This window comes from Triticum urartu, chromosome 1, assembly GCF_003073215.2.
Source record: "Triticum urartu cultivar G1812 chromosome 1, Tu2.1, whole genome shotgun sequence".
Classification (NCBI taxonomy): Eukaryota; Viridiplantae; Streptophyta; class Magnoliopsida; order Poales; family Poaceae; genus Triticum; species Triticum urartu.
In genome coordinates this window covers 442,978,361-443,006,190 of record NC_053022.1, presented here as the reverse complement: position 1 = coordinate 443,006,190, position 27,830 = coordinate 442,978,361, and the positions used below count along the sequence as shown (strand labels likewise).

Sequence of the window (27,830 nt, the reverse complement as noted above, 5' to 3'; positions counted from 1 at the left end):
GAGGACGTCTAACTTGTTTTTGCAGGGCATGCTGTGATGTGATATGGTCAAGACATGATGCTAAATTTTATTGTATGAGATGATCATGTTTTGTAACCGAGTTATCAGCAACTGGCAGGAGCCATATGGTTGTCGCTTTATTGTATGCAATGCAATCGCGCTGTAATGCTTTACTTTATCACTAAGCGGCAGCGATAGTCATGGAAGCATAAGATTGGCGAGACGATAACGATGCTACGATGGAGATCAAGGTGTCGCGCCGGTGACGATGGTGATCATGACGGTACTTCGGAGATGGAGATCACAAGTACAAGATGATGATGGCCATATCATATCACTTATATTGATTGCATGTGATGTTTATCTTTTATGCATCTTATCTTGCTTTAATTGACGGTAGCATTATAAGATGATCCCTCACTAAATTATCAAAGTATAAATGTTCTCCCTGAGTATGCACCGTTGTGATAGTTCTTCGTGCTGAGACACCACGTGATGATCGGGTGTGATAGGCTCTACGTTCAAATACAATGGGTGCAAAACAGTTGCACACGCGGAATACTCAGGTTAAACTTGACGAGCCTAGCATATAACAGATATGCCCTCGGAACACGGAGACCGAAAGGTCGAGCGTGAATCATATAGTAGATATGATCAACATAGTGATGTTCACCATTGAAACTACTCCATCTCACGTGATGATCGGACATGGTTTAGTTGATTTGGATCACGTGATCACTTAGAGGATTAGAGGGATGTCTATCTAAGTGGGAGTTCTTAAGTAATATGATTAATTGAACTTTAATTTATCATGAACTTAGTCCTGGTAGTATTAGCATATCTATGTTGTAGATCAATAGCTCACGTTTAGCTCCCCTGTTTTATTTTTGATATGTTCCTAGAGAAAACTAAGTTGAAAGATGTTAGTAGCAATGATGCGGATTGGATCCGTGATCTGAGGTTTATCCTCATTGCTGCATAGAAGAATTATCTCTTTGATGCACCGCTAGGTGACAAACCTATTGCAGGAGCAGATGCACATGTTATGAATAGTTGGCTAGCTCAATATGATGACTACTTGATAGTTTAGTGCACCATGCTTAAACGCCTTAGAATCGGGACTTCAAAGATGTTTTGAACGTCATGGACCATATGAGATGTTCCAGGAGTTGAAGTTAATATTTCAAGCAAATACCCGAGTTGAGAGATATGAAGTCTCCAACAAGTTCTATAGCTAAAAGATGGAGGAGAATAGCTCAAGCAGTGAGCATGTGCTCAGATTGTCTGGGTACTACAATCGCTTGAATCAAGTGGGAGTTAATCTTCCACATAAAATAATGATTGACAGAATTCTCTAGTCACCATCACCAAGTTAGTAGAACTTTGTGATGAACTATGATATGCAAGGGATAACGGAAACGATTCCCAAGCTCTTCGTAATGCTGAAATCGACGAAGGTAGAAATCAAGAAAAATATCAAGTGTTGATGGTAGACAAGACCACTAGTTTCAAGAATAGGGCAAAGGGAAGAAGGGGAACTTCAAGAAGAACGGCAAGCAAGTTGCTGCTCAAGTGAAGAAGCCCAAGTCTAGTCCTAAGCCTGAGACTAAGTGCTTCTACTGCAAAGGGACTGGTCACTGGAAGCGGAACTGCCCCAAGTATTTGGCGGATAAGAAGGATGGCAAAGTGAACAAAGGTATATTTGATATACAGATTATTGATGTGTATTTTACTAGTGTTCGTAGCAACCCCTCGGTATTTGATACTGGTTCAGTTGCTAAGAGTAGTAACTCGAAACGGGAGTTGCAGAATGAACATAGACTAGTTAAGGGTGAAGTGACGATGTGTGTTGGAAGTGGTTCCAAGATTGATATGATCATCATCGCACACTCCCTATACTTTTGGGATTAGTTTTGAACCTAAATAAGTGTTATTTGGTGTTTGCCTTGAGCATGAATATGATTTGATCATGTTTATTGCAATAGGTTATTCATTTAAGTAAGAGAATAAATTGTTGTTCTGTTTACATGAATAAAACCTTATATGGTTACACACCCAATGAAAATGGTTCATTGGATCTTGATCGTAGTGATACACATATTCATAATATTGAAACCCAAATATGCAAAGTTAATAATGATGGTGCAATTTATTTGTGGCACTGCCATTTAGGTCATATTGGTGTAAAGCGCATGAAGAAAATCCATGCTGATGGGCTTTTGGAATCACTTGATTATGAATCAGTTGATGCTTGCGAACCATGCCTCATGGGCAAGATGACTAAGACTCCGTTCTCCAGAACAATGGAGCGAGCAACAGATTTGTTGGAAATCATACATACTGATGTATGTGGTCCAATGAATATTGAGGCTCGTGGCACGTATCATTATTTTCTGATCTTCATAGATGATTTGAGCAGATATGAGTATATCTACTTGATGAAACACAAGTCTGAAACATTTGAAAAGTTCAAAGAATTTCAGAGTGAAGTGGAGAATCATCGTAACAAAAATGAAAGTTTCTACGATATGATCGCAGAAGTAAAATATTTGAGTTACGAGTTTGGCCTTCAGTTAAAAACAATGTGAAATAGTTTCACTACTCATGCCACCTGGAACACCACAACACAATGGTGTGTCTGAACGTCATAACCGTACTTTATTAGATATGGTGCGATCTATGATGTCTCTTACCGATCTACCACTATCGTTTTGGGGTTATGCATTAGAGACAGCTGCATTCACGTTAAATAGGGCACCATCTAAATCCGTTGAGACGACACCGTATGAACTATGGTTTGGCAAGAAACCTAAGCTGTCGTTTCTTAAAGTTTGAGGTTGCAATGCTTATGTGAAAAAGTTTCAACCTGATAAGCTCTAACCCAAATTGAAGAAGTGCGTCTTCATAGGATACCCAAAAGAAAATGTTGGGTACACCTTCTATCACAGATCCGAAGGCAATATATCCGTTGCTTTGAATGGATCCTTTCTAGAAAAGGAGTTTCTCTCGAAAGAAGTGAGTGGGAGGAAAGTAGAACTTGATGAGGTAACTGTACCTGCTCCCTTATTGGAAAGTAGTTCATCACAGAAATCTGTTCCTGTGACTACTACACCGATTAGTGAGGAAGCTAATGATGATGATCATGTAACTTCAGATCAAGTTACTACCGAACCTCGTAGGTAAACCAGAGTGAGATCCGCACCAGAGTGGTACGGTAATTCTGTTCTGGAGGTCATGTTACTTGACCATGACGAGCCTACGAACTATGAGGAAGCGATGATGAGCCCAGATTCCGCAAAATGGCTTGAGGCCATGAAATCTGAGATGAGATCCATGTATGAGAACAAAGTATGGACTTTGATTGACTTGCCCAATGATCGGCGAGCCATTGAGATTAAATGGATCTTCAAGAGGAAGACGGACGCTGATAGTAGTGTTACTATCTACAAAGCTAGAATTGTCGCAAAAAGGTTTTCGACAAGTTCAAGGTGTTGACTACGATGAGAGTTTCTCACTCGTATCAATGCTTAAGTCTATCCAAATCATGTTAGCAATTGCCGCATTTTATGAAATCTGGCAAATGGATAAACAAAACTGCATTCCTTAATGGATTTATTAAAGAAGAGTTGTATATGATGCAACCAGAAGGTTTTGTCAATACTAAAGGTACTAACAAAATATGCAAGCTCCAGCAATCCATCTATGGACTGGTGCAAGCATCTCGGAGTTGGAATATACGCTTTGATAAGTTGATCAAAGCATATAGTTTTATACAGACTTGCGATGAAGCCTGTATTTATAAGAAAGTGAGTGGGAGCACTACAGCATTTCTGATAAGTATATGTGAAAGACATATTGTTGATCGGAGATAATGTAGAATTATTCTACAAAGCATAAAGGAATGTTTGAAAGGAGTTTTTCAAAGAAAGACCTCGGTGAAGCTGCTTACATATTGAGCATCAAGATCTATAGAGATAGATCAAGACGCTTGATGAGTTTTTCAATAAGTACATATCTTGACAAGATTTTGAAGTCGTTCAAAATGGAACAGTCAAAGAAGGAGTTCTTGCCTGTGTTACAAAGGTGTGAATTTGAGTAAGACTCAAAACCCGACCACGGCAGAAGATAGAGAGAGAATGAAAGTTATTCCCTATGCCTCACCCATAGGTTCTATAAAGTATGCCATGCTGTGTACCAGACCTATTGTATACCCTACCTTGAGTTTGGCAAGGGAGTACAATAGTGATCTAGGAGTAGATCACTGGACATTGGTCAAAATTATCCTTAGTGGAATAAGGATATGTTTCTCGATTATGGAGGTGACAAAAGGTTCGTCGTAAAGGGTTACGTCGATGCAAGTTTTGACACTGATCCAGATGACTCTAAGTCTCAATCTGGATACATATTGAAAGTGGGAGCAATTAGCTAGAGTAGCTCCATGTAGAGCATTGTTGACATAGAAATTTGCAAAATACTTACGGATCTGAATGTGGCAGACCCGTTGACTAAACTTCTCTCACAAGCAAAATATGATCACACCTCAGTACTCTTTGGGTGTTAATCACATAGCGATGTGAACTAGATTATTGACTCTAGTAAACCCTTTGGGTGTTGGTCACATGTCGATGTGAACTATGGGTGTTAATCACATGGTGATGTGAACTATTGATGTTAAATCACATGGCGATGTGAACTAGATTATTGACTCTAGTGCAAGTGGGAGACTGAAGGAAATATGCCCTAGAGGCAATAATAAAGTTATTATTTATTTCCTTATATCATGATAAATGTTTATTATTCATGCTATAATTGTATTATCCGGAAACATAATACATGTGTGAATACATAGACAAACAGAGTGTCACTAGTATGCCTCTACTTGACTAGCTCGTGATCAAAGATGGTTATGTTTCCTAACCATAGACATGAGTTGTCATTTGATTAACGGGATCACATCATTAGGAGAATGATGTGATTGACTTGACCCATTCCGTTAGCTTAGCACTTGATCGTTTAGTTTGTTGCTATTGCTTTCTTCATGACTTATACATGTTCCTATGACTATGAGATTATGCAACTCCCGTTTACCGGAGGAACACTTTGTGTGCCACCAAACGTCACAACGTAACTGGGTGATTATAAATGTGCTCTACAGGTGTCTCCGAAGATACTTGTTGGGTTGGCGTATTTTGAGATTAGGATTTGTCACTCCGATTGTCGGAGAGGTATCTCTGGGCCCTCTCGGTAATGCACATCACTTAAGCCTTGCAAGCATTACAACTAATGAGTTAGTTGCAGGATGATGTATTACGAAACGAGTAAAGAGACTTGCCGGTAACGAGATTGAACTAGGTATTGAGATACCGACGATCAAATCTCGGGCAAGTAACATACCGATGACAAAGGGAACAACGTATGTTGTTATGCGGTCTGACCGAAAAAGATCTTCGTAGAATATGTGGGAGCCAATATGAGCATCCAGGTTCCGCTATTGGTTATTGACCGGAGACGTGTCTCGGTCATGTCTACATTGTTCTCGAACTCGTAGGGTCCGCACGCTTAAGGTTTCGATGACAGTTATATTATGAGTTTATGAGTTTTGATGTACCGAAGGAGTTCGGAGTCCCGGATGAGATCGGGGACATGACGAGGAGTCTCGAAATGGTCGAGACGTAAAGATCAATATATTGGACGACTATATTCGGACATCGGAAAGGTTCCGAGTGATTCGGGTATTTTTTGGAGTATCGGAGAGTTACGGGAATACATATTGGGCCTTATTGGGCCATACGGGAAAGAAGGAAAAGGGCCTCAAGGGTGGCCGCACCCCTCCCCTTGGTCTGGTCCGAATTGGACTAGGGAAGGGGGCGCCCCCTTCCTTCCTTCTCCTTTTCCCTTCCTATTTTCCTATTCCATATGGGAGGTGGAATCCTACTAGGACTAGGGAGTTCTAGTAGGACTCCACACTTGGCGCGCCCCCTCCTAGGGCCGGCCTCCTCCTCCCTTGCTCCTTTATATACGGGTGTAGGGGGGCACCCCAAAGACACAACAATTGATCATTGATCTCTTAGCCGTGTGCGGTGCCCCCTTCCACCATAATCCTCGATAATATTGTAGCGGTGCTTAGGCGAAGCCCTGCGACGGTAGAACATCAAGATCGTCACCACGCCGTCGTGCTGACGGAACTCTTCCCCGACATTCTGCTGGATCGGAGTCCGGGGATCGTCATCGAGCTGAACGTGTGCTAGAACTCGGAGGTGCCGTAGTTTCGGTGCTTGATCGGTCGGGCCGTGAAGACGTACGACTACATCAACCGCGTTGTGCTAACGCTTCCACTTTCGGTCTACGAGGGTACGTAGACAACACTCTCCCCTCTCGTTGCTATGCATCACCATGATCTTGCGTGTGCGTAGGAAATTTTTGAAATTACTACATTCCTCAAACACTAGAACCCTGAGAGCTCCTAAAAAGAAATTAAGTAATTATTAACATTTCTCACATTTTGTGATGTATAGGAAGTTCGTGCAAAACAAAAACAAAATGAAAATCGTACAGGGATGTATTGTCGGCCAAAAACACATAACCATAGCTCATGTATCTGCAAGGGTAGTCCCAAGAAAATAAACATTAAATCATTTGGTACGTAATTTACAGTCATGGTTATTTGTATACTTTATATTATCTTGGCATGAGGACACAAACACATATGCACTAGCACACATGAATCAAGGATGCTTGCCGCATCAAACACGTTAGATGATGACCTTAAAGAAAATCCTATCTTACACATCAGTGATGTCATAAATCCTGGGGTTTCCAAGTCCCGAGATGTCTGAGGGCTCGAGAACTACATTTTTAAGGTCATTCCAACTAAGTACAAAAACTTATATCCATTAGATATGTGGATTAGTTTGATACGACCTAGCAACGACCAAGCTCTACCCCTATCTTGACCTCCGGTATATGGGATGACTTCTTTGTAAATCGTGATCCTATTCCATCTCTCTTCTAACATTTAAATAGGATTATCATTACGTTGTCGTCTGATGCCCCATGTGGCTCAACAACCATGCAATGAATGCTTTGATGCAGTTTGATGCGACCATAAGAGGCAGTTGTGGACTCAATTGCTATCGTGAGCACCCCTCGTGCACGTATTGAACTCCCGTTTTGATCAATTCAAGTTCATTGTGTATTTAGATGATCACATCTTTAAAAAAACATTTGAAGTTGTTGTCTTAACTTGCAACATTACTAACTAGAAAAAACGGGCATAAGCAACCATAATCTTTGTAATACACTCAAGTACTGATGTCCAATATGAAGCTTACCCTCCATCGAAACCATGTTGATATGAACTTCTCTATGACATGATATAAGAAATTCAGAAGATGGAAATATAGACATCCCTTTGGATTCTTTCTCGAGCTTCCTCTTATGCTAGTTTGTGATTATTGCGGTACACCGTGTCATAGAAATAATGCATCTTATTGCGGCCTTGTATGATTCTTCACCAGTGCAAGTCCTTTTCTCTTAAAAGCGCTTCATATAATTAGGGAGGTCGTAAAGGTCCCTTTTTTCTTAACTCTACTATACGAAATCCTTTCTCTTTGGGTTGTAAATGATGAGCAATGATGTTATCTAAGGGAATTTTGGTAGTGGAATGAGTTGGTAAGGGTATGCAACTTTAGATTCAGAAAACGTGGGCACTCAAACACTCATATACCTATATACTCATCATTTTATTAAATTGTAGACTTAATTAGCCCCCCCCCCCCCCCCCCGGCATGCGTGACATAGAGGATAAACCCAGCCATCTACATAGCCATAACTGTCAAACTTGACAATGTGTAAAGTGATGATTTAGGAATAACAAAAAACACTTGACAAATACGAACCCATATTGCAATCTAACAAACAAGGAGGCTTAAAATATGTAAGTTTTGTGTAGATTGACTATAGTTCCAATCTTTATTTTCCCACAAGATTGTGCTCGTAAAGTCCGTTCAATAGAAAGAAGGTGTTTACAAAGGAAGTACTATGCACTAAGAGAAACATAGCAAAATGTACTAAGACCACTTATTTTCGACTGTAGGGGTTAAACAATCATGCATTTATGCAAATTAGTTGTCTGACAATGTTCTCTATCTCAACCATTGCTTCAATAATATTCTCACTAATAGGAGGCTTGTTACAAATCTAGAAGTCATAAACAACACTCAACAAGCCTAAAAGAAAACTATCAACAACTCGAGAGCCCCCCAAAAAGAAGCTACTAGTAATCACTAGTAAGTTACATGTGCCTTGCACGTGAGAATAAGTGCGGACGGATACCGATTTACCACGTCATAATAGGCAAAACATATAAATTTGGAGTCATGGACGATGAAGTACACGATATAGGTTTAAGTTTGAACGCTCAATCCATTAAAATTAAATTATGAGTATAGAATGTTTGATGATTGTGTGGCATATACTACACAAAACTAATGTCAAATACAAAGACAAAGTGAACTTTAGGGAGATGTTGCCACATATTTGAAACAAAACAAACAAAAAATCATATAGTAAAAACACATGTCAATTATTTTGTAAGAAAAAAATTGGGGGAAGAATCTAGATAAATGAGAAATGGTTGCATTTTGTTCATATTATGCAATGTAAATGATATAAAAATGAACAATGAATATCTTATTAAAAAAGTTGGAGAATTGAAGTATGGAAGAATCTAGAGCAAAGGAGAAGCATCTTTGTTTTGAGCTTTGTGCATATTACGATTGTGTCTAAGCTCAAGTAGAATCTTCTGGATATTACATGTGGCAAAATCTAGTGTAGTACTGTAGTGAATAGAATATCTAACAGCTAATACTACTCTCATTTGTCACCTGTCAGCCGTTAGATGGGTTTCATCCAACGGCCAATAGTAAAAGTTATTCACACACTATATAGTAGTGTAGATATTACCTTTTGTTTACATTTTATATCGTACAAAAGAGAGAAATCAAAGAACCATACAATGGTGTAATCACGGCGCAAGGATGGCTTGCAATGCTTGTCTTCAAAAAATGAAGGTACGCGCGGTGCGCCGACGGAACACTCTGGCCGATCGCTTTCGCCTCGCTGGCGCTAGCCACCAGGAAGGCAACACGTGTACCTTATCCTCTCCCCAACACCCCATCCACTCTTTCTTCCTCGCATTCGCCCAGGCAGGAAACTCCATGGATCCAGGCTGGCGATCAGCTCCTGCCTCCTGTGTTGTTCGTGCGCCCCTCAGGGACAACGCTGCCGTGCGGTTTCCATGGCTGCGCTCATCTCCATGGTCGCGCCGTCGACTGATGGCCGCGGAGGAATCGCGGGGATGATACGAGGAGGCGCAGGCCATGGCGGCGCGCACGAGCGAGGATGAGCATCGCACAGGGATCTCGGCCACTGCGTCATCAGGCACCTCTCGGAACGGCGCCACGGCGGTGATGGTCATGGGCGGGCGTGGGAGCTCAGCGGAGCAGTAGCACCAGCTGTGAAATGGATGTAGCAAATTCCATCACCGGTTGTAGCAAACATCGACTATGGTTGTAGCAAAACTGCATCATCATCGTCGCGGAGGTCGCAGCTAGACAAGAAGTTTGAAGCTTTTTTCAATGCCGGTTGTAGCTTTCGTAACCGCCGGTTGCAGCTTTTCATTTGTCATCCACGGAGGCGAGCAAGGTGACCGCGAGCTGCGAGGATGGCGGCGCTGTCCTGAAAGAATTTTGTAAATGTCGTGTTTTTTGCTGCATGCTACAACCGATGTCACATTTTGCTACCACCGACACACTACTTAGCTACAACCGGCTTCGTCGCGTGCTGCATGCTACGCTGGTGGTCCTTGTGTGAGCGACGTTTTTGCTCCAACAGTACCTGTTTTTTGCTACAACCTGCGAGGATTTTTGCTACATCCGTTTAGATGGCGTTCATTGGCAGTCGTCGTCGTTCGTTCAACCCGTGCACGAGCGCCCACGGGTGGAAAAAGATTCAGTCAGCGTGAAAAAAGCTTCAATCAGCGTGGAAAAAAGCTTCAACCGGGTGCGAGCATGGCAGCGGCCATGAAGTTTTTTGCTACAATCGTGACCACGTTTTTGCTACAACCAACATTGAAATTTGTTCCCATGATGGCAGCCGTGTTTTGGGACCTGCACGGTGAGCTACAACCGGCAGCTATCGGCCTCAATATTTTTTGCTACAACTATGTCTCGGTTTTGCTTCGACCAGCCATGAAAAAAAGCTTCAATTGGGTGCGGAGGCGGAGGCGGCGTGGCGGGGCTCGATCCACGACGGTAGCGACTTGCGCGGAGGGCGTTGCAAGCACGACGGGGGGGGGGGGGGGGGGGGGGGGGGGGGGGCGGCGGCGCAACGCTTGGAGCGATGGACACGGCACGGTGCAAGGAAGAAGAAGGTAAGGAGGAACCGTTTTTATTGACAGGATCTAACAGCCCACGCGCGCGCGATCCAACGGCTGCGGTGCGACCGGCCCAACAGTTGGGCCGGCGCACCGACGCAGATCGTTGCCCTAAGAAATATCTTGATATATTCAGTTCAGACGCGGCAGCCCTAGTGACGTGCAGGTGCAGTGCAGCGCAGCCAGCTGAAAAATCCTGCCCGTCGTTCGTACGTACGTGTTGTGATTTTCGACGTTTGCTAGCTGCCAGCAGCTGGTCCGTGCCGCTGCTGCTGCGGGCTCATGTAGTCGAAGTACTTCCTTCGTTTTGAATTACTTGTTTTAGATTTGTCTAAATACGGATGTATCTAGACTTATTTTAGTGCTAGATACTTCTGTATCTAAACAAATCTAAGACAAGTAATTTGAAACGGAGGGAGTACTATTTATGCATTCAAGACAAATAAGAAACCGCTTTACTACCATAGTCCTAGGTTCAAGAATCTTATTGCTCATAATCTTGCAAAGAAAGCTATCTTCAATAGAATTCTTGCAAAGAAAGCCATCTCCAATTCCAGTAGAATTCCTTATAACTGTAGCTTTCTTTGCAGCAAAGGCTCAAGATGTAAATCCAAAATGGCTTTTGAAGCCATCTCATTTCCTAGAGGAAACTTGATCTCTGTACACTGCCTTAGTTGCTAATAATATAAGTACACCCCTCTTTCGAGGGTTATTGTTTGCCAAAAAAAGGGGAAACCACTTACTTTCAACCATAGCCGGAAACAATCATGCCTTGGTGGTGCATACCGGTTTTCTTGTCCATCAATTCATCCTCGTTGAGTTTTGTTTCCATAATACTCTCACCGATAGGTAAACAGTCTTGCTAAGTTTCAGCCGACTGAGAAAGTCTCAATCGATACTATATCCGTGAGATCTTATATTGAGATCTGTGTAATTTTTTTCAGTTTTTTTTCTCTCTAGTATGTTATGTCATTTTACTGAGACTTGGTTAAATTTCAGTCGACTGAGACCTAACCGCACCCAAAGAGAAAAGGTCTACAATGTGGTACTACTATACTAAAAAAAACTTAATGTGGTGCATGAATTTTACACTCCATCAAACAACACTCAACTGAGTGCTCCCAAAAAGGAAACTAATAATTAGTTATAATTTTTATTTAATGTGTATTCCTACATTTTTATACAAAGAACAATGATGTATTATGGACCAAACACATATACTAATCACGACGCATGTAGTGCACCTGCAACGGTAGCTTGCAATGCAGCATGTCTTGAAGAAGTGAAGGACCTGTGGTGCTCTATACAGCATGAGGACTTGCTCGGGCAAACCCATGTAAAAGAAATCTGATATCTTCCACTTAGGGCTCGCAGAAAAAAAAGAAATCTGATATCTTCAGTTCAGACGCGTCAGCCTTACTGACGTGAACAGCTCGCTGAGAAATCCAACCCGTCGTCGTCGTACGATCGTGTCGTGTGGCGGCCTAGGACGTGTTGGTGGCAGCGGCTGGGCTCATGTAGACGACGTGCTGCAGGGGCCTCGCCGGCGTGGAGGAGCAGGACATGGAGGGGCTCTTCTTGACGATGGGGATGAGCGACTGCACCACGTCCGTCATCAGCGGCCGGTACTCCGCCTTGGTCTGTATGCACATCGCCGCGATCGCCGCCACCTGCACCCACACGCGTCCACGATACAAAAAAATAAGAAGCTCAGAGCTGCACATCCATGGCGGAAATCGATCGATCATGCACGGAGGGGGCCGCTGGTCACCCACCTGGATGAGATCCTTGACGGCGAACTGGCCTTTCAGGGCCGGGTCCACCATCTGCACGAGCCTCTCGCGGTTCGTCAGCCGTGGAAGAGCCTGTTATCACAACGCACGCACAGGAGTCATTTACCATTTTTGATTTCCACGTCATGAGAACCAGACATAACGAAGTCTCGGTCGAGTGAGACTTAGCAAGACCGATGATATGATGGCAATATGGCATGCAGATTTCGCCATGTTTCAGGGCGCCCCGGCTGCTTACACAAGAGGGGTGTGCTATTATGCTCGTGTCCCCTGCTTCCGTTGCAAGCAAGCAAACCAGAGCGCCACGTATGTTGTTGTTGTTGCCTTGTTGGTCCTAATCTCGCTACTGTCACTATTATCATGTATGTAATCCCCCCCGGCATTTATGCTGTGTGTCGAACATCTAAATCTCGGCGACCACATGGTTGCCGCCGATGGCACGGATCCTAGGTGGCTAAGACAAACCACATGAGGGACGGTACGCTGCTGAACAGTGTGGTGAGTTGTGCACTGACCCATGAGACGAGGACGTGCTGTCCCGGCGGCCGCTGCGTGTCCACCGGCACCCGGCCCGTCAGCAGCTCCAGGAGCACCACCCCGTAGCTGTACACGTCCGACTTGGTCGTCAGCTTCCCCGTCGACGCGTACCTGCAACGCAACAGCATCGTCAGCCATGGATCTTGTTAACCAGAAGCTGGGAAATTCGTCTACGTACTCTGGCGCGAGGTAGCCGGTGGTGCCGAGGACGCGGGTGACGACCTGGCCGTTGGCCTTGTTGGAGCCGACCTTGGCGGTGCCGAAGTCGGAGACGCGGGCGCGGTAGTTGTGGTCGAGGAGGACGTTGCTGCAGTTGAAGTCGCGGTGGATGACGGCCGGGGAGGTGTGCTCGTGCAGGAACTCCAGCGCGCGGGCGCAGTCCAGCGCGATGCCCAGCCGCGTCTGCCAGTCCAGCGCCGGCCGCTGCCCCTCGGCGCCGGCGGCAGGGACGACGGGGTGCAGGTGGCCCTTGAGGCTGCCGTTGGGCATGAACTCGAACACCAGCAGCCGGTGGCTCTGGTCGGCGCAGTACCCCAGCAGGCCCACCAGGTGCGGCGAGTGCATCCGGCTCAGCAGGTCCACCTGTGATAATAAACCGTAGCTAATTATAGTTGATTGCATTGCATTGCATGGCTCGATCAACACTCTGATCATTATTCATGGGGTTACACCACCAAATCGGGGAAACTGAAGTTAATGCCTTAAACAGGCTTAATTAAGAAGAATACCTAGAACTCATCTAGATGAGATATAATTTGGTCTTATTCACTTGGAAAATAAGAACATATAACATTCACGTCAGCACACACGCATCTTATAGCATCTTATAGCATCACATTCCATGGCTATAAAAGATGAATGAGAACAAATTATATCTCATCTGTTAATTAAGAGTACTATGTAGGTAGGAGCGTATATAAACATGGAAAGAGTGCAAAAGAAGCAAGAACGTACGTCGACCCACACGCCCACGCATGACACATGCGGGTGCAGTTCGTCTCCGGATCCATGGATGAAATCGGCCCAACAGAGCAACATTGCGGCACTCAGGTGTGTCAGTCATCACCACTTACAGTATGATTTGTTAACGGCAGGTACGTAGATAGTATCAACAGCTAGGCAGCAGCCAGCGTGCGCCCCCGGACTTTAGCCGCTGCTCTAGAAGATGGCCCTGCTAGCTAGGCAATTAAACGCATGGACCGAGGCAGAAGGTGTTAGCAGGTTCTTCATCTTAATGGTGTGGATCCGGGGCCTTCAAGTCAACCGGCCGTAGACCAGCATATGCATTGCATTGCCCGTGAACGAACTAGACCCACAGACGCTATTGCAGACAATTCCATGCGTGATGTTAAAATACAGCATAGTCAATTCTACATTGGCGCAGTGAACTGCTACAGGAGCGCCCAATTTGCCCACAGGAAACTGAATATGGCAGTCCCAGTCCAAAACATGGTTTGGCTGATGAGACAAGGCTACAAGAGACTGTGTGGAGCTGGATTTTCAGAAGTTAACTAACTTGATTAGCCTGTGATGTGACTGTGTGCCTAGTCTAGTCTCGCTATACTAGTCTGAAATGGTTCGGCGAGCCAGGGCGATAAGACCACGGTTTGCTAGCAGAGTCACGTAGTAGTACTGCAAGGGCACTGAGCTCCCCTGCCCGAATGGCAACGGCACAGGGCACGGCGCGGCTCTCCGGCCCGGTCGGGAAGCAAGGCAAGGGACCCTTTCACCCGTGGCGCGGCAAGTTGCGCATGATCCGCCAAACGAACGTAGGAGTCAGGCACCCGCACCGCTATTCTGCTGCGGTTTCGCCTTGCTGAGTCCGCAACACATCCCCTGGCTGATGCTGGTGGTGATGCGTCTCTCTCACTCCCCCAACTAAAGACAACGCCAACAGTCTGTCACCAACGCCCGCCCGTGGCCACGGAATGACCCAACCAGAATGCGTACTTGGATGCCTTCCTTCCCTTCCCTGGTTACGTACGCGTGCCACAAGCTCCCCCGACCCGTGCATGATCCATCCCATTCCCAGGCGCCCCTCAACAACAAACAGCAGCAACCACGTACCCAAACGAACCGCTCCCTCTCCTCTCTGCTGCTGCTGCCGCTGGTGGTTCGTTTGCGTGTAGAAACTAAGCTTAAGGTTGGTACGCGCAACAAAGGCGGCGTGCGTGCGCACGCCCGCCCGCGCACATGGACTTGGACGAGACGTGAGCCGATCGATGTGCAGATGCATGTGCAGCTTGAACAAATGAATGAATTACCTCGACGCGGAACTCGCGCTCGCCCTGGCGGCGGGGGTCGAGCTGCAGGCGCTTGATGGCGGCCGGGGTGCCGTCGCCGAGGCGGCCGCGGAAGACGACGCCGTACGCGCCCCGCCCCAGCACGTTGCCCTCGCCGAACCCGTCCGTCGCGCGCTCCAGCTCCCGGTACGTGAACACCTGCGCGCCCCGGCTCCGCGGCTGCACCGCCGCCAGCCCCAGCGGGCCCAGCCGCCCGCCGTATATGCACCCTGCGCCACACCAATCCATCACCACCAGCGTTCCTCGAGGCCACACTGCTGCATTGGCTAAGCGAGCGAGCGCACGCTTACGGCTTACCTGTGGCGGCGTAGCACCTGCCGTTCTGGTAACCCCGGACGCTGCTGCCGCAGCTGGACGCCGGCGCGCCGGGCTTGTCACCGTCCACGCTGTCCCCGGCGGCCAGCAGCCTGAGCTTCGCCCGCCGGGTCAGCACCAGGACGAGCGCCACGGCGACCAGCAGCACCAGCCCTATCGCCAGCGCCGAGAGCGGCAGTATCGCGAAGAGCGGGTTCGACCAGCCGTCGTCGCCGCCGGGCCGGAGGGGCGCCGCCCACGGGGACAGCGGCCAAGGCGCGAGGAGCGCGTCGGCGGCGACGTCGGCGGCCGCGAGAGGAGACGGTGCCGGCGGCGAGGGACCGAACGCTGCCACGTCTGCCATCCCGGCCCGACGGTGGCCGGCCGGGCCAGCAGCACCCAGCAGCTCGAGCAAGTGGTGGAGCGGGCGGTGTACAGGGAGATAACGGAGTAGCGGAAGCGTAGCGTGCTCGCGGAGGGAGATATTATAGGAGGTGAGGGGAGGAGACGAGGGGCTGGCGCACGAGAAGGGTATAGAAGTGGGCATTCTTCTCTGAATCTACCTGAGCGTGGTCTAGCAGTACTTTAACCCACGAAGCAATGTAACCGCACCTGACACAGCCCGGCAGCTCGCCGGACCAAACGCCGGTGCGCCGATGCGGTAGAATAAGGTGAATTCAGCGTGTCGCCATGGTGGCATCTTCGGACGTGCTCTGGCCTTGTCGCGCGAGGGACCACGCGCGCGCGAACGGACGAACGTGAACGGCAGGCGCGGGCACGTACGCCGTGGCCTCCGCTGGGATGAACCGGGTAAAAGCCAGTCGACGGATCGGGGGTTGTCTGAGTCTGACGGTGAGTAGATGCGCGCGAGCGTGGCCGCCGGTCCGGGCGGGCAAGGCGCCGAAAGGGAAGAGGGCCGGGCTCACCTCGGCTCACATGCCGCGTGCGGGGATGCGGCCACCGTTAAATTCCCCGGCTCGTGAGCGTCGTTTGGTTGTGTCTTGTGCTGCGCGCGAGCGCGCACGCACGGGATGCGATGCGAGCCAAGGTGGCGAAAGAAGACGCTGGCTGTGGCTGGTCCCGGGAGGGAGGGAACGTCTGACGCCTAGAAGTTCCCTCTTCTCATGGTCAGGAGGTCGTACGTGCCAGCACCAGTACCACCAGGGTATGTGCACTGCACACGTGAGCTGGTCGTGCTGTCATCGGAGGTTCGTTGCACGTCGGATCGAGGGTGAATTGGGCTGCGAGCTGGCTCGTTTTACCCGCGAGCTTCGAGAAGCGGCCGAGGTTGACAGAGATGAACGAACGCATGGCCGCAGCGATTTGCTGCGTAGATCCGCCGAATCGCCCGTGTCAGACGTCCTATACGCTTTCCATGCATGCAGGTCCAACCGAGGCGCGCCTGCTTCCAACGAAGAAGTCACGCGACGGCACGTACGGTGCCTTCGTCATGTATTTGCTGGATTACGAGCGTTATCACTCTCCCCGTCCCGTGACGGTATATGTCTTCCTGTGATTCTGTTTTTCCTTTTGCGGGTCTGTCTTTCTGTGACGACGATCTAGGGTTAGGACTGCCTACTGGGAGCAGGTTGAGTTTGGGAAAGAAGCGGGACAAGAGAGACAGGGAATAGCTTTTTTTTTTTGAGCACAAGGCATTAAATAGTTTTTTAGGCAAACGACAGAGGGAGGACGTCTATTCAGCGACCGTGCTTCACAGGGTGCAGTCGCTGCAAATTAAGAGAGTACTAGTAGAATGCCCGTGCGTTTCTACGGGCTACAATGCATATACTTTAAGAAGACATAAGCCACAAAACTATGAGATATATAAAAAGGTGTGACAACTCGAACTTATTGCCTGGGCTACAACAATGAAAAAATAGCACACTACAGAAAATAGCGTGGCCCCTAAAAATGTGCTATAGCGCGCTACAACGTGCTATTAGCGAGACATTCTACACAAGTTAATTTAGCGTAGCAATTCTCTACACGCTATAGCGTGCTATTAGCGCGCTATTTTTTCCAGTGGCTACAATGCATATACTTTAGGAAGTATCTCTGGTCCAAACTCATAATCCAATTATGCCCCTTAATCACATATTATGTGTCTTAGGACCTATTATAGGTTTGCTCATGTGGGTGCTCGGTGGTGACCGACATCTTATCATGAGATCATAGCATTCTTCTCTTTACTTTTTAATTTTCGTTTTCATTTCTTTCTTTTTCATGTAGAAGTGTCATGCTCTCGTCCTTCCTCTATCAATGAAAACACACCTCTCATATGTACTTACACTCTGCCGAATTCCATCTAACAATGCTCTTGTCCCATTCTCATGGAATGAACGATTCCTCTCAGTCAATGGTATACAATCCATCAGAAACTTCAAGAAAAGAACCATGATCCATACAGCTCAAGATGTTAGCCTTTTTACTTCCACCAGAAACTTCAAGAAAACAACCATGCTCCATACAGCTCAAGATGTTAGCCTTTTTTACTTCTCTGGCCACTAGCCAACATTACTTTCTGCCTTCCAATGTGCATGCATACAATGGAATAACTGAAAAATATGAAAGAAATAGATTGTAAGACATAGATATATGCAACCTAAAATCTGTTGTGTATTTCGGATATGGACGACCATTTACCCATAATAACAGATGAATGATTGATTGCAAAAGAGCTATGGAGGAAACTTCACAAGCACCATACTCATTAATTCCACTCACAAGCCTTTTCTCGTAGAATTTCACAACTTTATAAGACTAAGACATCTTTAAAAACCAGCCATAAGTAAATAGATCTCTCAATCCAGAAATGGTATGCACATATTAAACATTTCACTCTATTCGGGTCCATATTTTGTTTGAAACATGTCAAAAGGCTTGTCATTCTCATTGAATAAGAGGAAGATTTTAAGAATCACTCTCGCGGCATTATATTACACAAATATTTCGCCCGGCAAGGCACCCCGATGATGCCTCCGCTTTGACGTGTCACAAGCACAACGACCGGAGTCGCATTGTTGCGGAACACCCGAGCATTTCACTCATCCCAGATTTCCCAAGGGTTAAGAATATGGGAAACAAGCAGCCTTCGAGATTGCGACCTCCCGTAAGTGTTGCTGCGCCACCACTCCTTGATGGAAACCATGCCTCCCCAATCCGTAGGATGAACATCATGTAAACCAAGCGATGTTTTGATCATTGCCCAAACTCTGGCTGCATATTCTGTATAAAAGGATCAAGTAGACATGGAAGTATACTCATATATCGTTGAATCCTGTAAAACATTTACAAGGTAATCAGCCACATTTTAACAGCACTCTGTTTCTTAAATAAGTGATATTTACTTGCCAGTTTGCAAGGTACAAATTGAACCATAAACTATAGTAAAAACATAATCATAAAGTCATAAATAATTTTATAGAACCCCTCTATCAATATTCTTGTAAAATTCATTGTGTTTAATGCTATGAAGAATAGCAACTTGAATTTCCACGAGGACAAGTATATATAGTTATATACACATGCAGGTCCGCGCTTTCAAATTTAGCGAAACATGAGCCAAAATAACTTACGGAGTGGTGCATTTTTGTCGCTTGTTGGTGTTCTGTGTGTCCCGACCACACTGGCGCTCAATTCCTGCAGGAGTGCTGAAGACCGGGAGGAGGCGATTCTGCCAAGCATGACCTACTGCCCAAGCAGATGCCATTTATTTATGGAGAAGAGGGTATTACATACAATTTGTTTGCGAGGCAGTTCAGTTTAGTGGAAAAAAATATACCCTAGACAAGATGTTGAAATGGCAAATGCCTCACATAATAAATTATGTTCTATAATGAGAACACAGCCCAATCCTTGATGAGAAGACATTTTTTCAATGATTCCCTTGTACCATCAACAAATCAAATTGAAGAACAGAAAAAGTATATTATTGTGAGAGTGCATATTGAAAGAAAAGCATGTACCAACTGGTAAAAACAATTACCCATTTAAATGGACTAAGAAAGAAGCATCGAGGACTTTGGAGATTGGAGTCAGCATACTGAAGATGAAATGCAGGAAATGGAATACCCCGCTGGCCTCACCGAATAATAAGTCCCTCGGTTCATTGATTCACCACCTTGAGGTAAATATCGTAGCACCGTCTGCTCCTCTTCTTTGAATCATTATTTTATGTTTGTAAACATAGCCTTTAGCCATAGTCTATAGTACTGTGCCAGCCCATTGAGACCAACACAACACTGACTTGTTGTCAAATGTTATAGTACGCGACTGAGGATACAGAGAGAGATGGTGTGCAGGAGGAAAATGAAAGGACTTTGCACTTGTGCATTGGCAAAAAGCTTCCAAGGCATAAGCCACAAAACCATGAGATATATAGAAAGGTGTGACAACTCTCGAGTGTAGTACACCGCATTTCAAAAAAAAAAAACTGAAAAAACATGATAAAACAAAATCTAAAAAAATCTGAAAATTTGAGACAAATTATAATCAAATGTTTGAGCTTCTTGCAAAATTTGAGCGAAAAATAACACCCGAGGAACTCTCACCATAAAAAACAAAATCACTGTTCAAACAGTGCACAAAACTTTGAACATTGATTTTATTTTTTTGGCGAGAACTCCTCTGATGTTATTTTTGGCTGAAATTTTGCAAGAAGCTCGAATATTTGATAAAGTCTGATGTCTCAAATTTTCAGATTTTTTCAACTTTGTTTGATCTTGTTTTCCCAATTGTTTGCAAACTCGGGTGTACGACACCCGAGAGTAGAAAATCCACTCTCATAACCTATTCATAACATCTTAGAATTAAGAGAAATGACGTAGATAGGACCACATGCGTGTAGTGATAGAGCAAACAATTTAAAAGTGAAAGTAAGATAAACAGCTTACCGATCCACACTGAAGAGAACTGAAACTAAATTTGAGTTGCCTTGTAGTCGTACCATGATGTACAGTAAACGGGAAACATCCATTCTTCAATTGAGTATACAAAGGCCATAGTGGCGTGCAGTTTCGTGACCAAGCAAAAACAAAGGAAACCCTGCACTTCTGAGAAAGAATTTTAGCTTCCTCGGATGACAAAAACATTTTCCCGTCCAGATGCTACAAAATGATTTAATAACTACAGTTCCTCTTGCTAAACAATGCATATCTTACTTGCACACATCCAGATTAATCTTAGTTCACCGACGTTAATCAGTATAGCTAAGAAAACATGATTTGCTGTGCAGCATCGACATCAACTGGGACAACATCCCGGTGCCGACCGGCGATCTCACTGAGCTTGGAGCTGCCTTCACGGAGGAAGAGGTGAAAAAGGCGATTTTTGATCTCCCCAGTGACAAAGCACCGGGACCGGATGGCTTCTCTGGGGCCTTTTTCAAAGCGTGTTGGGAGATTATAAAAGATGATGTTTTGCTTGCTGTCAATCACTTTTCCAATCTGCGCTCCACGAACTTAAACTGGCTCAACTCGGCGAACATTGCTCTCATCCTCAAGAAGGATGGTGCGGAATGCATCTCGGATTTTCGCCCCATTAGCCTCATCCACGCCATCGCGAAGATCATTGCTAAGATGATGGCCAACTGTCTGGCCCCCCACATGCATGATCTTGTCTCCAACGCCCAGAGTGCATTCATCAAAAAGAGAAGCATCCATGACAATTTTTTGTTCGTCAGGGACTTGGCAAGAAAGTTCCATCGCAACCACTCCCCGACGCTCTTGTTCAAACTAGACATTAAAAAGGCGTTTGATTCTGTACGTTGGGACTTCCTTATGGATCTGCTGAAACACCTCCGCTTCCCGGACAGATTTCATGACTGGGTTTCAGCTTTTCTCTCTACCGCCACATCAAGGGTGTTGATCAATGGAGTTTTGGGTGATCCACTGAAGCATGGATGTGGCCTTCGCCAGGGGAACCCGCTTTCCCGTCTTCTCTTCGTCCTGGCTATAGATCCGCTCCACCACCTCCTCTGCAAGGCCATGGCCCAAGGACAACTACACCCTCTGTGTGGTAGATCTTCACCCGTTCGGGCCTCGCTCTATGCTGACGATGCCGCCATCTTTGTGAAGCCCATTAAGGAAGACGTCCAATTCCTTGCTGCTACCCTGGCCTCTTTTGGAGAGGTGTCTGGCCTCGTCACTAATTGTGCCAAAGTCTGGTTGCTCCCATCCGATGCGACAACATCAACCTTGACGATGTTCTTCATGATTTTCCGGCGGTGCGCACCTCGTTCCCGATGCGCTACCTTGGACTTCCGTTATCCGTCAAGCGCCTCAAGCGTATCCACTTCCAGTACCTGGAAGATAAAATTGCGGGCAAGCTCCCTCCCTGGCAGGGAAGACATGTGGGCTCTGCGGGCCGTGTGGTTCTTGTTAAGGCCGTCCTAACTGCCATTGCTATCTACCATCTCACGCCTCTCGACATCCCGATGGAGGTCCTCAAGAAAATCGATAGTATTCACCGTGCATATCTTTGGGCAGGCTCAGACAAGGTGTCTGGAGGAAAATGCAAGGTTAACTGGGAGCTCATCTGTAAGCCCAAGGACAAGGGTGGGCTCGGAGTGCTTAACCTAGATAAGTTCGCCAAGGCTCTACGGCTCCGATGGCTATGGTTTGAATGGACTGACAAGAGCAAGCCATGGATTGGCATGGGGACGCCGTGCACGGAGGATGATCGACACTTCTTTGCGGCTGCCACCACGGTCCTTGTCGGCAACGGACGAACGACGCAATTCTGGAACTCGACGTGGCTCAATGGCTTGCGCCCCCGTGACATAGCGCCGGACATCTTTAACCTTTCTCGCAAGAAGAACTCAACGGTCCAACAAGCCATGACCAACAACATGTGGATCACTAATATTGATGGCACCAATGGTCTGTCCGTCGCGCATATCGAGCAGTTTGCTGACCTTTGGGAAAAATTATCAATGGTGGCCCTTGAGGAAGATGTGGAAGACTCCATTATTTGGAAGTTCACTAAGGATGGGATTTACTCTGCTTCATCGGCATACAAGGCACAATTTGAAGGTCTCATATCCTCTGATCTTGTCAAGTCTGTGTGGAGGGTCTGGGCTCCCCCGAGGTGCAAATTCTTTGCTTGGCTCGTTCTTCAAAACAGAATATGGACATCAGACCGATTGATCCGTCGTGGCTGGCCCAACTGCGGCTTGTGTCCCCTTTGTAAGCAAGCACAGGAATCCGCTGCTCACCTACTCTTCCAATGCCGCTTCACATTGCGCATTTGGAACGACATTCTTCCTTGGCTTGGAATGCACCACATCTCTACTACCACATGGACGGTCAGCGCATCGGTCAAAGAATGGTGGGACAACAACCTTCAGATTCGACTCGGCTCTCCCAAAGCCCTTGCCTCATTGATGATGCTCATCTCTTGGGAGGTTTGGTCCGAGAGAAACGCTAGTCTTCCGCAACGTGGCGGTTCCATCGGTGGTCATCAACAACAAGATCAAGCATGAGGCGTCGCTTTGGGCTTTGGCGGGTGCCAAGCACTTGAGTATTGTAATGCCGCGAGAGTAATTTTTCTTTGTCTGCCGCTTGCGGCTTCTGTCTAAAACCTTCTCCCTTAATTAATGAAATGGCAAGTCTTTTGCCTCGTTTCAAAAAGAAGAAAACATGATTTAGTAGGGCACTCGGGACCTGGCACTTGCTCCGCTGGGTGCCTGGGCCTGCAAGCACCCCATGTACTCATCAAACAACACACTGAATACCAAGAAAACTGTCTCATTTGTGCAATCCCAGCACAAACTCAATTGCTGTAGAGTCAGAGACGACACATTGCATGCAGGTCAAACAATTCCATGGGAAGGTTATTTAGAACGAGTGTTTTTTCAGCGGAATTCACGAGTCCTTCCGAGTTGGATTCCTGTACAATGTAATATTTTCTAATGTATTATACCATATTCTTAGAAGCTAACTGAAAACAATTTGGACATAAGATAATGTCTTTGTATGTGGCAAGGATGTTTCACACCTAATATTCACATGCAATAGACAAACGCACTGGCATAAGTAAAATATATCTGCTCCATGTCTTATCAAATATCATGCATACTTGATTTTAAGCAGGACGTATCACTACAAAAAAAAGACACATCCGTGACATTTTGGGCTGAACGAAATTTTTTTCTGTCATACATATGACACTTCTATGACGATAATTGTGACAAAACCCGGTATCATCATAGATGTGGTGGGCTCCTACTTCTATGACAAAAAATCATGACAGAAAATGGGCTTTTTGTCATGGGCGGGCCGGAGACGCAGCTGCATGACATTCTTTGGGCCGTCCATGACGGAAAAAGCCGTGGTAGAAGCGAGGGCGAGGAAAATTTTGGGGAGTTCCCGGTTATGGTGGGAGGTCGGGGGCCAAGCGATGCGCGTTTCTCTCGTACACGTACACGCGTGTGTGCGAGGCGTTGTCTCTAACTGAACTCGAGCGAGGCGTTGGCGTAAGTGCATCTAGTGCCACCCCTAGTTGGTTTTGGAGTATTGACGACAAACCTAGTTGAGGGACTAACGTGTTTGTGAGAATTGCAGGAAAACACAGGTAGAAGTCCCTCATTGATTCGGTTTTATTACCAGAGATGACCCCTAAAAATGTACGAAGACATTGAAGACAATGGTGGTTTATGAAGATATTCATATTGAAGACAATGACATGAGAAGACTCCCTATGAAGCTTATGGAACTCAAAGACTTAGATCCTTCGTAGTTTTATTTCATTTATGTTGTGTCATAGGAATCACCATACTGTTAAGTGGGGTCCAAGAGAACCAGTCAGAATGACTGAAGTGATGCCTAATTCAAATCCTATGTCTTCGAGCGAAGACTTTGAGAGAAAATCTTGTCCAGAGTCAGACAAGTCAGCTTTACTTGTAGCCAAGTAAAGTTGCCGTGTGAGTTCAAAATTCGACCGTTGGTACACGTGTCAGTTCCTTAGTGACCCAGGGTCATTTCGGACAGATCAGGTCGGGTTGCCAAGTGGCTATAAATAGTCCACCCCCCACAACCATAAACGGTTGGCTGCTCAGATTTAAGTGCACGGCTTTTGTCGTTTGAGAGCAACCCACCTCGAAGCCTTTGAGAGAAAAATTCCTAGTGAGGAGAAAAGCCCTAACCACCCAGAGCCAGAGTAAATTGGGCATCACTTAAGTCTTCTTGTCTATGTGATCTGAAGACTTATTACACTTGAGGACTATGCATCCTCCAGACGGTTAGGCGTCGCGTTCTGAGCATCCAGGAGAAATTGTGGATTGCCAGTGAACGAAGTCTGTGAAGGTTTGGGAGTCTACCTTGAAGACTTACCTGAGTGATTGCGCGAGGTCTGTGTGACCTTAGCTCAAGGAGAAAACGGTGAGGACTGGGTGTCTTGGACTAAGTGTCCTTGACTGGGTGTCCGGGACTGTGTGTCCTTTGGTTTAAATACCTAGCCGCTCCAACCAGACGTACAGTTGTCACAGCAACTGGAACTGGTCCAACAAATCATTGTCTTCAACGTGTCACTGGTTTCATCTTCACTTCCTTTCACTTACAGTTATTCATTGTGAAGCCATTGCATGCTTGCTTTATCTTTTGTCTTCACAACATGAATATATGATCTGTTTGGCTTCATAACTTCTTCCTACCTGATCCTTATTACACTGAAGCTGTTTGTCATTGTGCTTTCATTCTATTGAATACATGACCATGGCTGGCCTAGTGTAATCTAACTTCCGCTGCATAATAATAGGCATAATCTTCACTGTTTGTCTTCATAACTCTCACGTTTTGAAGACTTTCATAAAAATCGCCTATTCACCCCCCTCTAGTCGATATAACGCACTTTCAATTGGTATCAGAGCGAGGTGCTCCCTTGTTCTGTGTGATTCGGTTTAACCACGTGGAGTTTTAGCTATGTCAACTGCAGGGATAATCAAAGTCTCCGCTGCTTGCCCCGTCTTCGATGGAACTGAATATCCCTACTGGAAGAATAAGATGCGCATGCATCTTGAAGCCATTGACGTCGACCTATGGTATGTCGTCGAAAATGGCGTTCCCAAGGCTGGAGAAGGTGTCACTGCTGCTGATGTCAAGAAGTTCGTTCAACTGGACTCTACTGCCAAGAATATCATCTGTGGTCATCTGACCAAAGGACAGTATGGCCGTGTGAGTGCCTTGAAGACATCCAAACTGGTCTGGGACTGGCTCTCCAAAGTTAATGAAGGCATATCAACCCAGAGAGATCAAAGAATCAGTGTCCTTCGCAATCTCTTCAACCGCTTCAAGCGAAATGACAATGAGAATGTCCAGCACACCTTTGATCGGCTCACTGACATCACAAATGAGCTTCAAGCCCTCGGCGCTACTGAGATCACCAAACATGAAATCGTCAAGATGCTGCTGAGATCACTTGATAGTTCGTTTGACATTCTGGCCCTGATGATTCAAGAACGTCCTGATTTCAAGACACTCGATCCGTCTGACATACTTGAGAGGCTCAACACACATGAGTTTCAGCTTTCTGAGAAAAGAGATATCTACGGTCCAAACTATGGGCGAACTCGTGCTTTGAAGGCAAAAGCTGTCTCCTCATCTGAAGAAGAATCTGACTGCAGTTCTGATGATCCTGAAGACATTGGAAGAGAACTTGCAATGCTAGTGAAGAAGTTCCAAAAATTCACCAAGAAGAAAGGCTTCAGAAAATCTTCACGATCAAGCTCAAGGGATGATGAAGTTTCTGCTCATGACTACAAGAAGAAAACATGTCACAAGTGCAAGAAAACTGGACACTTCATTTCTGAGTGTCCATAGTGGGACAATGAGAACAGAAGGAAGAAGAAGAGCAAAGAATATGATTCTGACGACAAGAAAAAGAAGAAATACTCAAAGTCTTCTTCCAAGTCTTCATCAAAGTCTTCATCACACAAGAAGAGCTCATCTGGCAAGGCACGTGCGTTTGTTGGCAAGGAGATGGATTCAGAGGAGGAGTCCGCATCTGAGGAGGCAGAGGTGGAATCTGAGGAGGAGTCTGATTCTGGCATTGCGAGTCTGGCTACAGCATACGTCGCCAAGTCCATCTTCAACACTGAAGACAATAACTGCATCACCAACACCGACGCAAATGACAAGAACGACTCCACTCCTACCTACTGCTTCATGGCACGCGGTGCCAAGGTAAACACACGCACCACTCGCTATGAAACATCCAGTGACGATGACTCTGAATGTGATTCAAAACCTAGCTACAAAACACTTGCTAAAATTGCAACTGAACAACAGAAAGCTATGGAACATATTCAAAAACTGTTAGACAGAAGCGATGATCTGTTGGGTGCTGAAATGACTCGATCTGAATCCTTAATTGAAGACATAAAAAACCTTCACGTTAAGTATCAGGAACTTGAAGATCGTCATGATACTCTCTCAACAACTCATGAAAAGCTTTCCTATGACTATCTTCAAAGGAAGCAAGAACTTGAGAAATTGAGGGTGGCTCATGAAGATCTTCAAAAGGAAAACGAGTCACTTCGCGCCGAACAGATCAGTCCCGCTCAGGAAGGATTTGAACCACCATGTCTTAAATGCATTGAGCGTAATAATGCTAATTCTGTTGCTGAATGTTCCACTGCTACTACTGTTCCAATATCTTCAACTATTGATGTGGCAACTAACCCCTCTGCTGAGGATACCACTGCTATTGCTGATGAGAATGCTAGGTTGAAGACATTGCTTGAAACAGGGATGTACAAAAGTCTGAAAGGGAATCAAACATTATGTGATGTCCTTAAGAAGCAGATTCTGAACCGAAACCCTAGGAAAGAGGGTGTTGGGTTCGAGAGGAGAATTAATGCAGATGGCTCTTACTGGAAACCTGAGCAGTACCCCAAAACCACATGGGTTGCTGCAAAGGAATCCTCAGTAGATCCATCCAATCTGTCTGGCTTCACTTGTGCTAACCCAATTATCATTGGTGAATCCTTTGATGCAAACTATAAACTGTTTAAGAATCAGAATGGTGAAGTGTTTGCCAGGTACATTGGTACTAACTGCAGGAATGGACCGCCTATGAAGAAGATCTGGGTTCCAAAAACAAGTCTGGAAAATCTTCCTGTGAATGTCTTCATGACACCTCACTTGAAGAAGACAAACCTCAGACCAAAGGCTTCATATGGTCCAAAGGCTTCATACAGACAGAGGACTCACCTGAGTCACACTAACGCAAATGTTTTGCAGGGAAACCATACTCAGGCATATGAATATGAGAGCGGTTCATCGAACCGTCATGTTCATATGACCAAAAATTATTCTGCTTATGCCTATGAGTATTATTGTCCCCCTGCTAGACTGTTTGCTAAGGCTTCAAAGCCAAAATTCTCAGATGCTGCACTTAGACTTATAGCTTCTAAGCCACCCTTGAAGATGTGGGTGGTTAAGAAAGCTTAACTCTCTTTTGCAGGGAAAGGTC

General features: G+C 45.8%; 1 protein-coding gene and 1 long non-coding RNA gene across 3 annotated transcripts; both read right to left on the bottom strand.

Moving 5' to 3' along the window:
• Nucleotides 1–11,547: 11,547 nt before the first annotated feature.
• On the bottom strand, nt 11,548–15,876 carry LOC125517239 (probable serine/threonine-protein kinase PBL7). The gene is made up of 6 exons (XM_048682422.1): nt 15,366–15,876; nt 15,030–15,277; nt 12,944–13,347; nt 12,744–12,876; nt 12,211–12,300; nt 11,548–12,105 (listed from the first exon to the last, which is right to left on the bottom strand). Exons 1-6 carry the CDS (start codon nt 15,724–15,726, stop codon nt 11,920–11,922), a joined length of 1,422 nt encoding a protein of 473 aa, XP_048538379.1. The 5' UTR covers nt 15,727–15,876; the 3' UTR covers nt 11,548–11,919.
• A 2,279-nt stretch (nt 15,877–18,155) lies between these two features.
• On the bottom strand, nt 18,156–20,423 carry LOC125535215. 2 transcript variants are annotated; one of them, XR_007294597.1, is made up of 3 exons: nt 19,448–19,786; nt 18,938–19,247; nt 18,156–18,587 (listed from the first exon to the last, which is right to left on the bottom strand). It is a non-coding gene; the product is annotated as an uncharacterized LOC125535215 (long non-coding RNA). The 2 variants fall into 2 exon arrangements; XR_007294596.1 differs by having other exon boundaries at nt 18,938–20,423.
• Nucleotides 20,424–27,830: the final 7,407 nt, after the last annotated feature.